The sequence below is a fragment of the Equus asinus genome, chromosome 20, assembly GCF_041296235.1.
Source record: "Equus asinus isolate D_3611 breed Donkey chromosome 20, EquAss-T2T_v2, whole genome shotgun sequence".
NCBI classification, from domain to species: domain Eukaryota; kingdom Metazoa; phylum Chordata; class Mammalia; order Perissodactyla; family Equidae; genus Equus; species Equus asinus.
In genome coordinates this window covers 42,077,002-42,091,073 of record NC_091809.1, presented here as the reverse complement: position 1 = coordinate 42,091,073, position 14,072 = coordinate 42,077,002, and the positions used below count along the sequence as shown (strand labels likewise).

General features: G+C 43.3%; 1 protein-coding gene and 1 long non-coding RNA gene across 3 annotated transcripts in view; one reads left to right on the top strand and one right to left on the bottom strand.

Moving 5' to 3' along the window:
• CLMP (CXADR like membrane protein) overlaps nucleotides 1-14,072 on the bottom strand; it is a 90,236-nt gene that overhangs the window by 18,046 nt on the left and 58,118 nt on the right. For both annotated transcript variants that reach the window (XM_014843661.3, XM_044753748.2), the window contains one exon: nucleotides 4,063-4,220. In XM_014843661.3, coding sequence (XP_014699147.1) covers nucleotides 4,063-4,220 — 158 coding nt within the window. The remainder of the gene's footprint in view (nucleotides 1-4,062; nucleotides 4,221-14,072) is intronic.
• Nucleotides 1-14,072, top strand: part of LOC106832777 (uncharacterized) — a 69,988-nt gene that overhangs the window by 20,193 nt on the left and 35,723 nt on the right. The gene's annotated exons all lie outside the window — the stretch shown is intronic.

The window sequence follows — 14,072 nt, the reverse complement described above, 5'->3', positions numbered from 1 at the left end:
GCCCTGAGCTAACATCCGTGCCCATCTTCCTCTGCTTTATATGTGGGATGCCTGTGTAGGAGTCTGGAATTGGCACCCCAAGATATGTCTCTTTGGCATCAGCATTATTTGAGGCTGATTGCTTTTGATAAACTGGGACAGGGAAGGAGGCTCTGAGGAATGGAACTTGCCCTTTGTTAGGACACATTTACATTTGTAAGGTAAATCTCTATCTGTAAAAGGTGCCTCCTTCTCTGTATCAGGAAGAAGAAAGGAGATGACCTTCTCTCTAGAAACTCTTAATCAATGCCAAAGGCAAGGACTTAAATCTGCATTTTATTGTGCTTGTCTGGTAACCTCCTGTAACTGACTTCCCTCCCCCTCCCAACGGTGGCATTTCTTTAAGGATTAAGCATCTTTCCTTAGGCTAGGAACTGATTGCTGAGCTCACCTGTGACCACCCAGCTCAAGACAATAGACTTGCCTCCTGCTGTGTCCATCAAGCGCTGTGCCAACAGGGCAATCTTGTGACTGTTGTGGGAGGGACATTTCAATCATATGTGAAACACCCTGTTTGGGGGTACATAACCACTCTATGCACCCCACTTCTTCAGTGCCCTTTCTTCCTTCCGGAAGAGAGGCCCGGGGCCATGGTTCCTCATAAAGCTTTGTTTAATTTTCTCTTGCTATTCTGTCTCATGTGAATTTAATTCGTTCTCCGGCCAGACGAACCCACATTTTGGATAGAGGAAAAGTCTTCCTCCCCTACACCTGCTACAGCATGGCCTGAGAAGCGGTGCAGATCCTTTGGAACCCAGGATCCAAAATGGCAAACCCTGAGCCACCAGAAGCAGAACATGCAAACTTAACCTCTGCGTCACCGGGCCGGCCCCTGTCACTTAGTTCTGAAACTGTCTCTTTAAGAATTTTTCTCTTCACAATAGAGTGTGTGTATAGTGGGAATCCAAGAAATATTAATTAAATTTAACTAAATTGATTTTGATCTTTGAGAACTTCCAATAGTGTCAAGCTTTTTCCTGCATCAAGTTCTTTGCATAATTAATTCTGCCTGGAATAATTTTCTCCTCACACTCTCCTTATTTCCTACATAGCACATATTACAATTTCAAATTATTTATGAAGGTAATATAGCTAGTAGTTAATGATGCGGGGTCGGTGAGCCGAGGAGTCGAAAGAAAGAGTTCTTAGACTCTTACGATCTGGCAGTAGTGCTCTTTTATTTAGAGAATAGAATAGCATGGGGACAGGACCCATGGGCAGTCAGAGCTGCTGCTGCTGCCGCTTCTGCTGCCCCTGCTGGCATGAGGACAGGACCCATGGGCGGGCAGAGCCACTGCTGCTGCCCCGAGTTGAGGGTTAGGGCTAATTTTATAAGGCATGGGTATGTGAGTCACCTCTTTACAAGACAAAGGAAAGAACATGAAAAAAAGTTAAAATGGTATCAGTGCAGGTGGGGTCTGGTCATTGGGCGATCTCATGACTTTTAGACAAGAATCAAATCGGATTAAGTAAAGATTAGAAAGGTTAGAAGCCACCACCCTAAATCAGTTACATGAGATTGCCAGACAGCAACCAACTTAAGTTCTTGCCTTCCCCATTAAGAGTTTCTAGGGACAAGGTCATCTCTCTTCTTCTTCCTGGTACAGAGAGGGAGGCACCTTTTACAGATATTTACCTTACAAATGTAAATGTATCCCAACAAGGGCAAGTTCCATTCCCCAGAGGCTCCTTCCCTGTCCCAGTTTATCGAAAGCAATCAGCCCCAAACAATCCCGATGCCAAAGAGACTGTCCTGGGTTGGCCAATTTCAGGTCCCTACAAGGTCATCCCCTCTTCCTTCACAAATGCAAATATCTCTCAAAGAGCAAGCAAATTCCAGTCCTCTGAGCTTGCTTCTCATCTGCAGTTTTTTAAAATTAACCAGCCTAAAATCCCCATCAGTTAACAGCCTAGGTACTGATGTCAGAGTGCCTAATTTCAAAATGCAAAATGGGTGACCTTAAGCAATTTTCTCACTTTGTGTGTGTATGTGTACATGCCTCAGTTCCTTATCTATAAAATGGGGCTAATAATCCTGGTTATGAGGATTGAGTTAAATGAGATGATATGTGTTAAACAGACTTGTGCCTGGCATGTAGCTAACATTTATTGCATTCTACTTTTAAACAATTTTTTAAAATTTTTGAATGTCATTTTGTTGTAAATTCCAAGAGGGCAGGTGCTCTGATATCATCTTCATTATTGTATTCCAGTGCCTAGTATGGCATACAGAAAGTGTAAGATAAATTCATGTAATCTGAATGACTGAATAAATGACAACCCTTACTTTAGACTATTAACTGAAGATAAGTAGAGAACTGTGACTGCTTATCAGAGTGCTATCAGAAGCCATACTACTGGCCTTCCTTAAGCAACAATTAACTTCCTAAGCCCTTATACTCACTTACGTACATAACCAAGCAACTCTTTTTTTCTTGAAAAAAAAAATCTAGTTTAAATTTCATCTAGTTTCATTGAAAACACTTGGGTGAAAGTTAGATGAGTAGAGTCATTCTTGGATTTTCATTAACAGAACATGGGCTCTTATTTACTTCATTCAGAACTGAGAGTATCATGTCTAGGACTGACTAAGAAGTTATTGGAATAAACATGCTCAGGTTAAGGTGACCTTGCTCTACAAAGAACAGAGAGAGTCTTAGGATGACGTACTAGAACAAAATGACAAACTGTATCAAAATAACAAGGCGATGTAGCCAGTTTTTTAAGCAGGGTAAACTCCAATAATGATCCTGAAATTTATTTTCAGTGAAAACCTTAGCTTTTCCCCACATAAACAATCTTATAAAATTAGTGATATAGACAGAGGAGAGGAAAGGGCAACTTTTCACTTTTTCAGTAGGGAAGGAAGTACATCTCTGAAAAAGAAGGAAAATCTAAAGTCAGCTTCCCTAAGTTACAGAATTTTAAAAATCACACATTTTGAACAAATAGATGTAAAAAAAAAAAAAAGTCAGTGGGTAAAGGGAGTGAAAATAGTTATGCTAGAAAACATAGGTTGAGGAAAGCTACAGTGGCTGAATGCAGCCAAGGCAAAAAGGATAATACCAGTAGGTTACTCAGTTCTCATTCTCTAATAAAGGCCAGCCGAGTGGATCATCAGGAGCAGAGTACTACAGGTTCTGTTCACACTGCCAAAAGCTTATAAAAACCAGTGGACCATCATGGTGGCCCTACCCAATCTGAGCCCTGAAGACCCAGGGACAGCTCCTTTATTTTCCAAGTCTGGAACCAGTATCAATTCTTTTGCTGTCCAATTATATGTGTGTTAAACATGTTCATTCATGTCCCATACTTGTTCCTCTGTATCATATTATTTATCATATTGCACAGTCTTAGAGGTTGGAAGTCATGGCTTTGTGCAAATCTTAAGCCATATGGTAATGGTTTCAGAGGAGGAAGAGCGGCAGGCTTCCTAGTGTAGGTATAGTTCTGGCTGCTGGACTAGAAATTCAAGCTACTGCATCTTAGTCCGCTTCTTAGGAAAGACATTAATCGTGCAGGTTCCCTCCTTGGGCAAATCATAGATGCCTTTCCAGTAGTTCTTGCTTGCCCAAAGAACATAGAATCTCTTATCCTCACAACACAAATACTCTTTCTTCTCTATAGTTTTGTATCTAGAGTCTTTCAATTATCAGCCAGATGAGAAAGCAATTCTAGGGGCTGGCCCCATGGCCGAGTGGTTAAGTTCGCACACTCTGCTTTGGCAGCCCCGGGTTTCATAGGGTCGGATCCTGGGCACAGATATGGCACTGCTCATCAGTCCATGCTGAGGCGGCATCCCACATGCCACAACTAGAAGGACTCACAACTAAACATATATACAACTATGTACCGGGCGGCTTTGGACAGAAGAAGGAAAAAAATAAAATCTTTAAAAAAAAAAAAAAGAAAACAATTCTAGCCCTTTCTGACCCAATGAGAAAGACTGGAGGACTGAGGAAAGGCAAACACAGGAGGCCAAGGAGAGAGAAGGAGGGGGGCTCTAGTCAGGTGTGTACTCACCACTTTTTGGTTCCCTTCATTATCGGTGAGTAGCCATTCGATATCCAGGGTGTCTTTTTCTGGAAGCCCCAGTTGATGGTGACAGGGCAAAGTGACCTTTTCCTCTGCCACTCTCTTGATCTCAGTGTGAGTCCCCAAGGTTCCAGCATAGTAGGAAACTGGAAGAGGAAAACCTCTAATGAATAATGCAATGTGTGGGGAGCAAATATTACAACTAATAATTATTGGATGTTGCTGCAGGCAAGGGGTAAATCGAGGTGTTGGAAGAATCCTAGACAAGAAGTACTGGAAGTCCTGCGGTCTCACTCTGGCTCCTCCATTGAGTGAATTCATCACGTCTTCCTTAACCGCCTGAATTACACTCCTACTAATGCCCGTCTTTCCTACCTTACTGGGTTTTTATGAACAGTGAAATCACTCAGGTCACCAACAACTGTCTTTTTTTTATTGCTGAGGAAGACTTGCCCTGAGCGAACATCTGCGGCCAGTCTTCCTCTTTTTCGTGTATGTGAGCTGCCACCACAGCATGGCCACTAACAGACAAGTGGTGTAAGTAGGTCTGCGCCCAGGAACTGAACCCAGGCCACTGAAGTGGAGCACACTGAATTTAACCACTAGGCCACTGGGGTTGGCCCACAACAAGTTTGTCTTTTGATCCTTCTCTCCCCTACTAGTAGAGGCTTCTCAGAGGATGGAAACCAAAGGAGAAGGCAGGGGTTGGCATCCTCCCCAGAACAGGCTCCTGATGCCAGTTCAATCCTTAGAGTCTTCTTAGAGACAAGTTTCCCTCTCAGACCTCTGAGTAAGTGCAGGAATGCCTCTAGGCACAAGTGTGCTCTTATAGGCAGTTCCTGCTTCCTTTAGTGACACACGTTCTCTCATGCCCCCGACTTCTCTCTCTCATTCTTTATAGTTTCATATCACATGGTTTCAAAATATGAGGCAGCTCTTTCTATCCAAAACAAAATTTTGAGTTACCACATTTGGATCCTGTCCCTCCATCCATCTATTATCTCTTTGGCCAATAGGAAGTCAATTCCACTTTTGGCTTTCTTTACCTCTAACTTTCATCTTTTTCCAGGAATGGTATTTTGTCAGCAACTTTGGACTCCGAGCTCACCTTCTCTCTTTCCTATTAATCTCTCTCTTAGTATCTGACTAAAGCTCTGACATTGTTGACTGTTAAATCTACAGTATTGATGACTGATGAGTTGATGAAACCTCATAGGATTCTAGGTATGATGTGTCTGGCATTCAAGGTGTGCTTCAGCTGCAGATCCTCCTTTACTTCCTTACACAGTGATAAAGAAGCTCAGCATGAAAAGTGATCTCTCTCAAATCTTTCACGGTGTAAAAGGGTCACACAGCCTCCAGGTTGGAATAGCCCCTAGTGCCAGGGCTTGTGTGAAGTCCTTTCTCCTGGAGAGAACTCACTCTGCCACTTCAGAAGGGTTTTAAGCACTAAAGACCAAGGATCATGACTAGCAGAAGCATGTAAACTACCTCTCATTTCCTCTTCATTTCCCAAAATTGAACAGCAGCAAATCTGTGGGAAGGAAAATGGCCTGTATTCTTGCCTGCAGGGAAACGAAATGAGGAAGGGGGGGGAGGGACGACTGTGGTTCTCTCTGCAGGGGGGCTGATTGGGCTGAAACTGCAGGGTTAGAACCTCAAAGGCATCCACCCTAAAAGAAGCAGCAGATGGATTCCCAAGCTCCATGGCAGAGAAAGGAGACTATAGAAATCTGCTGGGCTTAAGGAGGCATCTTCAAAACCAACGGGATAAACTCCTTGTAGGGTCTTAAGTGACATTCTCAAGAAGGTTTCTGTTATTTCTGTTTAAAACTTGAAACTACGATGGGAGTGGCCACCATTTAGCGAGAACTTCCTGTCGCATGACTCTTCACTGAGCACTTAACCCTATGAAGAAAGGATTATTATTCAAGTTTACTGAGAAAATTTAAAGAGATTAGCAGCTTGCCTGAGATCACACAGCTAGGAAGTAACAGAGCAAGGGCTCGACCCAGATCTGTCTCACTGCAAAGCTCACGCTCTGGCAGCCATGCTATGCTGCTCATGCCCTGTGTTTTGCGTGGCATCCCAGATGTCTGGTTCTCCCATTAACCTGTAAGCTCCTTAAATTTAGGTACCATTCACCGCTGCATTCCCAAAGCACTCAGCCCAGTGTCTCGCACACTGCAGATACCCAATAAATATTTGTTGAATTGTTTTGAATCTAACCCATACACTCATTTTACCAATGAGCAAACTGAGTCCAGGGATAAAAGAGCTGCCCCAAGGTCCTACAACTCATTTAGTGGCAGGAATAACCTATGTAAAACCCATCCTCCCTCAGTCCCCATAAAGCAACTATAGAGCAGCAGGGAAATTAGGAGTTGGCACTGAACTAAGCTAAGCTTATAAGAAGGAGCTTCGGCTCCTACCCCTTATCACTTTCCACTGGACCTACAATGCTCAAATGAAACCAGTGCCCCAGACCCCAGGTAAAACTGGTGAACCCAGCACCAATTTGGTGCATACAGTAGGCACTTACTACACATTGAGTAAATAAATGCAGAGAATCAGCTATGAAAGTTGCCGATTTGAGCCACTAGAGGGAATCAGAGGCTCAGATTTGGTTGATATCCTGAAAGGAAAGAACAGTGGTGGGTGGTGTGTTTTGCCAGAGCACCAAGTTCTATTTATACCACATTCAGAATTAAATACAGCAGTGCAGGGAGGGGGCCCCTCAGTGAATATAAATGACTTTACCCAGGCAAGGAGCCTCAAGATCAGAGTGCACGCATCTCTAGTTTTCCCTGAACCTCAGCTCCTCAGACTCCAGGAGGCCATGGGGCTCCCTGCTGATTTCTCAGGTCCTTCTGTGCTTTTTTGACCCACACTGGTATTCCACAGCCTAAGCAGACAGGGCCCTGGGCGCTGTGTATAACTCTGAAGCTTGGCGGTGCTCGTGGGGGCTGCTGAGCATGTGTCTGCCACCTGGTGGGTGAGTGAAAGGGGCAATCCAAACACCCCGTGGCTAGACCTGGGTTCCCCGGGCATTGAAGGGTTCATCTTCTTTAAGAAAGACCTTAGGGATCATCAAAATTTAACTTACAAGGAAACTGCAGCCTGGAGAATTGAAACATCAAGTCACAAGCTAGTTAGTGGCAGAACTGCAAGTAAGGGAATAGTCTCCCCTGGGTGTCTGGGACTTTTGCAGCATTCAGTGATGCGGAGAGGTGCTGGAACGTGCCAGTCGTGAGGACAGCCTCTGTAGGCATGTGCAAAATGCAGTCATGGAAGCCTACGGCTCTCCATAAGTGGAGCCTTCTGCATACAACTCAGGCACTTAACAAAGGACCTTTGGGAGCTTGGGAGAACTACCCTCTCTGAGCCTTCGTGTTCTCCTCTGCAAAATGGCAATTAAATGAGACGCTGAGGTGAAGCACCTAGTGATGGCACACAGGAGTCTCCCCCTAAAATGCTCTTCTCTCCTAGAAGCAGGGGCTTTTTCTCAGATGACTGCTGCCTACATTCAGTTAAGACTAGTTTGTGGTTTTCTTTTCTAAAGGGATTTACATTTATTAAAGATTCTCTTGAACTTTCAAGATCTCCTACAAAGAGATGGGGTAGGGGTAACATTTTTTCCCCAACATGAATACCTTTATATCACTGAGGGAAAATAAGCTACGTATTTTGAAGATGAATCCATTGAGAAGATAATAGTAAATTTTTAAAAGGCAGTTTCTATAACCAATTGACTATTCTATTCACATTAAAACACTCATAATTGAAGTCTTTTTTTGTTTGGTTTTTTTGAGGAAGCTCAGCCCCGAGCTAACATCTGCCAATCCTCCTCTTTTTGCTGAAGAAGACTGGCCCTGAGCTAACATCCGTGACCATCTTCCTCTACTTTATACTTGGGACGCCTACCACAGCATGGCTTGATGAGTGGTGCTATGTCCACCCCTGGGATCCAAACTGGTGAACCCCGGGCCGCCAAAGCAGAACATGCACACTTAACTGCTGTGCCACACTGGGCCAGCCCCCATAATTAAAGTCTTTAAAAAATTTTTATGTACAGTGGCCAGCCTGGTGGTGCAGTGGTTAAGTGTGCACGTTCCGCTTCAGCAGCCTGAGGTTCCCTCGTTTGGATCCCAGGTGCGGACATGGCACCATTCATCAAGCCATGCTGTGGTAGGTGTCCCACGTATAAAGTAGAGGAAGATGGTCACGGATGTTAGCTCAGGGCTGGTCTTCCTCAGCAAAAAGAGGAGGATTGGAGGCAGATGTTAGCTCAGGCCTGAGCTTCCTCAAAAAAAAAAAAAAAAAATTTGTGTACAAAGAGCTAGAATTGTTTCTGGGGCCAGGTAGATGTCCTGAATGACCCTTTGAAGAAATTCATTTAGTCCATCTTAATGAAGCCAACATCCTTCACGTACTGGCGGAAACATTGTTTCCATCCCATATTGAGGCCGTATTTCCAGATCAGACTGTGTTGGTTTGAGCAGAAGTGGTACAAATGAGAACCATGGCTGAATTTTCTCATGATGGCTCCCTGTAGAACCACAGACGCTTTCACAGATGCATCTTGCTTTCACAGATACAACAAGGCAAAAGGCCAGGGGTAACTTTTAATAGAAACTAGGATGTTGCATTTAAAATATCTATTTCTCTCTTATTTCCCTAACAGAGAATTCTACTTCTCAAATTCTTCCTGAAGGCCTACAGAGCACAAGTTGCCTGAGATCTCATGGTTGGGTCTACATCTTACTCTCCAAAGAGATCCAAAGAATGGATCCTCCAGTGCTACCATCATCAACACAGGCACACATGCTCCAAGGCCCCATTTAGAAGAGGCCACAGTGCTTGGTGCATAGGTTGAGCACAAGTGGGTTCTTTTTTTAGAATTGAGTTGTTGGTTCCAAGGCTGTGTAGACGTGCAGTTTACAAGTAACAAAGTTAGAGAGCCATACTAGTGATGGTCCCATATCAGGATCAGGAGCTGTGCCATTCACAGTGTTTAGTGTACGGCAGGGCACCCGCTAATGGGCAGTTGAGGCGTGCAGGCTCCTTCTTCCACTCAGTGATTGCACTTTTCTCAATGAACCTGTTTACTTACCTGAATGGGAAGAGAATTTTCTTGTGTTTTGTTTTACACAGAATATTTGAAAAAGTATCAGGAAAATCAAAATCATTGAATGTCAGAAAAATAAAAAGGATTTTGGAAATTTTAAATCAACTTCTCTCATTTTATGGATCAAGAAATTGAGGCGTAGAGAGAAGTGACTCACCCAAAGCCCTCCTGATTTCTAGGCTAATATCTATAAAATTCTGTGTGTGTGTGTGTTTGTGTGAAGGCATGTACCTTCCAGACTGTTTCTGGAACACTGTGTGCAATTCAAGATACAGCATGATGCAATAGAAGGAGCATGAGCTTTGGGGTCAGGCAGATGTGGATTTAAGTAGTGGCACAAGACCAGTTAATTCCTTGACAGCAATGAGTCTTTTTTCTTCTCTGTAAAATGAGCATAAAAACATCGACTGTGAAAGATTGTTGTAAGGATTTTATATGATATATGTAAAACGTCTGGCACTGGCATGTCATATACAGTACATATGCAACAAATGGTAATTATTATTAATAATAATTGTACACACCGTAGTTTGAAAGACAAGGAAAACCGGAAAAACATGCTAAGGAGGCGAAGCAAAATTGAGAGGAGTCTAGAAGTCAGTGTGCTTGGTAACTGTTAATATTTGGCCACATTTGCTTTGTCTCTTTCCCCATATATATATTTTTTGCTGCACCAGTTGAAAGTAAGTTGCAGATAGTACAACACTTTACCTGTAAAAGTTTCAGCAAGCACTTCCTAAAAATAAGGATGTTCTTCTACACAACCACAACATCATCATCACACCTAAGAAAAGCAATACTATTGTTTGGAAGATCATTTCTGACAAGAGTGGCTAAGGAAGACTCTGATGAGTGAGCGGAACTGAGCTAGTTCTAGAAAGACGGCCAGGCTTTTCCTGCACAGACATGAGGGAAGGAACAAAGCTTTCCTAGTGAAGGGAGCAGCTTGAGCAAATGGCAGCACCTGTGCTCTGTCTGCTCCCCTCAAGCTCTCTCACTGTGAACCAGGGAAATTTCTCTTCTACATATTTTGTCTTCTCAACCCCATACCCAGCCCAACCCCAGAATCTCTTCAGCCAGCTCCCTTTATGAGGCCTTTGAAAAAGGAAAACCACATTCACTATGAGCTGCTAAGCAGCTGATATATTTTAATGTCTTCTCAAATGCAAACACATATTTGATATTTAGAGAAAGCCTAAAGCTAAAGGAATGAAGCTTGCAGGTGATTAGTGGAATTGCAGACATCTGGGAATCAGTGTGTTGCCTTGCTATTTTTTCCTTCCAGGAGGTGAGCATTTGTTCCTGGAGTCCCTAAAATTAGTGGTGTAGGTGCAAGGACCTAGGCGGCAGCCTGAGCCGTGGGCTTTGGGAAGGGGAGGCAGATTTTGAGCTTCCTCCCCCTTCCCACTAGGCTGTGGGTTGGTTTTCTTTACTTTTTATTTTCTAAATTTTTTTTAAACATTGGCACCTGAGCTAGCAACTGTTGCCAATCTTTTTTTTTTTTCCTGCTTTATCTCCCCCCAATCCCCCCTGATACATAGTTGTGTATCTTAGTTGCAGGTCCTTCTAGTTGTGGCATGTGGGATGCCACCTAAATGTGGCCTGACCAGCGGCACCATGTCCGTGCCCAAGATCCGAACCAGCGAAACCCTGGGCCACCGCAGCGGAGCGTGCGAACTTAACCACTCGGCCAGGGGCCGGCCCCTGTGGGTTGGTTTTAGAGGAGGAGAAGGAGCAGGGGAAGGGGAAGGGAGGAACAAGATGGAGTCGGGGAGGAGGCTGACCCAAAGAGGAGAGCAGAGCAGAGCTGGAGGTAGGAGGAGAGGAGAAGGAAGGGAAGAGGGAGAACCTTGTGCTGATAGAAGACAGTTGAAGAAGTTTTCAGACCAAACACAGGGTGATTAAAAATGATTAACTCAGGGGGCTGGGCTGGTGGCCGAATGGTTAAGCTCGCGCGCTCCGCTGCAGGCGGCCCAGTGTTTCGTTGGTTCGAATCCTGGGCGTGGACCTGGCCCCGCTCATCAAACCACGCTGAGGCAGCGGCCCACGTGCCACAACTAGAAGGACCCACAACGAAGAATATACAGCTATGTACGGGGGGCCTTTGGGGAGAAAAAGGAAAAAAATAAAATCTTAAAAAAAAATGATTAACTCACCTCCTTTCCCCTTTGTAAAACACTGACTCAATATATACTCTATATGTATTCAACCACATTAAAAAATTGCACTGAGGGGCTGGCTCCTTGGCCGAGTGGTTAAGTTCGCGCGCTCTGCTGTGGCGGGCCAGGGTTCGGATCCTGGGCGCGGACATGGCACCGCTTGTCAGGCCACGTTGAGGCAGCGTCCCACATCCCACAACTAGAAGGACATGCAACTCAGGTATACAACCGTGTACGGGGGGGGGGGGGGGTTGGGGAGATAAAGCAGAAAAACAACAAAAACAGAAAGGTGCCAAGGGAAAAAAAAAGAAGATTGGCAACAGTTGTTAGCCCAGGTGCCAATCTTTAAAAAAAAAAAAATTGCATTGAGTTCTTGTCAGTTATAGTGCTGGAAATATGAACATAATTTCTCCTCTACCCTCAAACCATTTGAAAGCTAATGATTAATAATACTTTACATTTATTTAGTAATTAACAATTAAGTCAGGGGCCAGCCCCATGGCTGAAAGGTTAAGTTCGCGTGCTCTGCTTCCGTGGCCCAGGGTTTCACTGGTTCGGATCCCTGGTGCAGACATGGTACCGCTCATCAGACCATGTTGAGGTGGCATCCCACATGCCACAGCTAGAAGGACCCACAACTAAAATATACAACTATGTACTGGGGGGACTCCGGAGAAAAAGCACACAAAAAAAGAAAAGAAAAAAAGACCGACAGCAGTTGTTAGCTCAGGTGCCAAACTTTAAAAAAAAAAAATTGTCAGCTTGTTCAAATGCATTATGGCATGTGAGCCCCATGACTACACTGTGAGCTAATGTTATCATCTCTGTTTTATTTATTTTTATTTTTTTCTGAGGAAGATTAGCCCTGAGCTAACATCTGTACTGATCTTCCTCCACTGTATATGTGGGTTGCCGCCTCAGCATGGCTGACAGGTGGTGCAGGTCCGTGCCAGGGATCCAAACCCACGAACCCTGGCCACTGAAGTGAAGCATGCCAAACTTAACCACTATACCATGGAGTCAGCCCGTTACTTCTGTTTTAGAGAAGAGAAAACTGAAGACCACACACCTGAGGCCAAACAGCTGATGGGTGGCACTGTGGTTGACATGACCCCACCTCCGATTTTTATCCTATTCTCTTTGCCTTGAAATTGGCTGGCTGGAAACACAGAGATCATGATGATTAAATGCAGATGGCACAGAGGTAGGCAGCAGAGCTGATCTGATTGGACACACTTAAGATCTATAATTATCTTGCTAGCTGGGATCCTGAGTCAAAAGCAAGACGAGTCCAGGCTGTATTAATAGAGGTCTGATGTCCCAAACATGGGGAGCAACAGCTTCGTTGTACTCTATGTTAGGCAAACGAGCAGATCCAGAGCATCTGTGTTCAATTCTAGATGCTGCACAGGAAAGGGACATTGACAAAAAAGTTGGCATTCAGAGGGTTGTGACTAGGGGATGATGGGGTCTGAAAAACATATCATATGAGGAATAGTTGACACAATTATAGGTGAAAAGTTAGGAGGAAGAAAAACTAAGAGACAGTATAGTAGCTACCGTCCAACATTTAAAAGGCTACAAAACAAGTAATAGGCTTATTGGATGTTGTTCCTGAGGGCAGAATTAGGTCCAGATGGCTTAAGAGATTCAACCATAAAATGACAGACTGAGAGATCTAAAGCATCCCTTTCCAGTTCTGAAATGATATGATTCTCTTGCAAAAGACTTATTCCATTTTGGCTTAATATGTTGATAGACTTTCTAACAGTCCTGTGTGATAGGAGAATGAGTTGTACCATTTAGTGAATTTTCCACTACTGGAGTCGTTCAAGTGGGAGTAAGTCAGGGGTTATGAAAAGGATCATTATATGTTGATGTGGAACTCAATATTTAATGTCTTTCCTAAATCTAATATTCTATGAAATATTTAGTGATAAATATAATAAATATTCAAGGCACTGTCCTAGTTGAATGGGATGCAAAGTATAAGATACAAATGTATACTGTAATCTGTCAATGTATTGTGTCATCATCAATTTGCTCTTACACAGGTTATACACATGGTCTAGTTTTGTTCCATTGTCAGCATTACTTTTAAAGATTGTCAAAGTGCTCTTTGAAAGAACTAAAAGGAACTGGCCCATGTGACTATAACATTTCTTTCCTATCTGTGGATGTTTTAATCCACAAGGGGGCAGAATTTACTTAGACAGGATTAGCCATCCCTCACGTTTAATATAGTTCTTATATTATTAGTAAAAAGAATTATAATTGACAAAGAATTATAGACTACCTAGGATTTAAGCTTGATAAGCACTTTGTTGCCGCTTGTAGTCATATGTTAAATTTCAAACCATCTGCATTTAATTTTCAAAAGCCACGGGAAAAAGGAAATCTTAGAAAATATGGTGAGGTATTTGAGAGGAAATTTATCAAGGAAATAGAAACATACACTATTTTAATAACTTAAGGTCACTGTTTTAACTTTTCCCAGCTGAAATGGATGCTTACTTTGAGACCAAAAAACTTGTTTTAATTGCAGAATGTGTTATGAAACAAATCACTCAGGTACTGTGAAGTATTGTCCATACAGAGTCAATAGGGAAAGGCAAAGAGGGAAAGATAAAAAAATCTGTCCCAGATAGCTTAGAGGGACTGAGGAATCAGGAAAAGAACTCACACGGTCCTTTCAATCTTGGAGTTTAGCT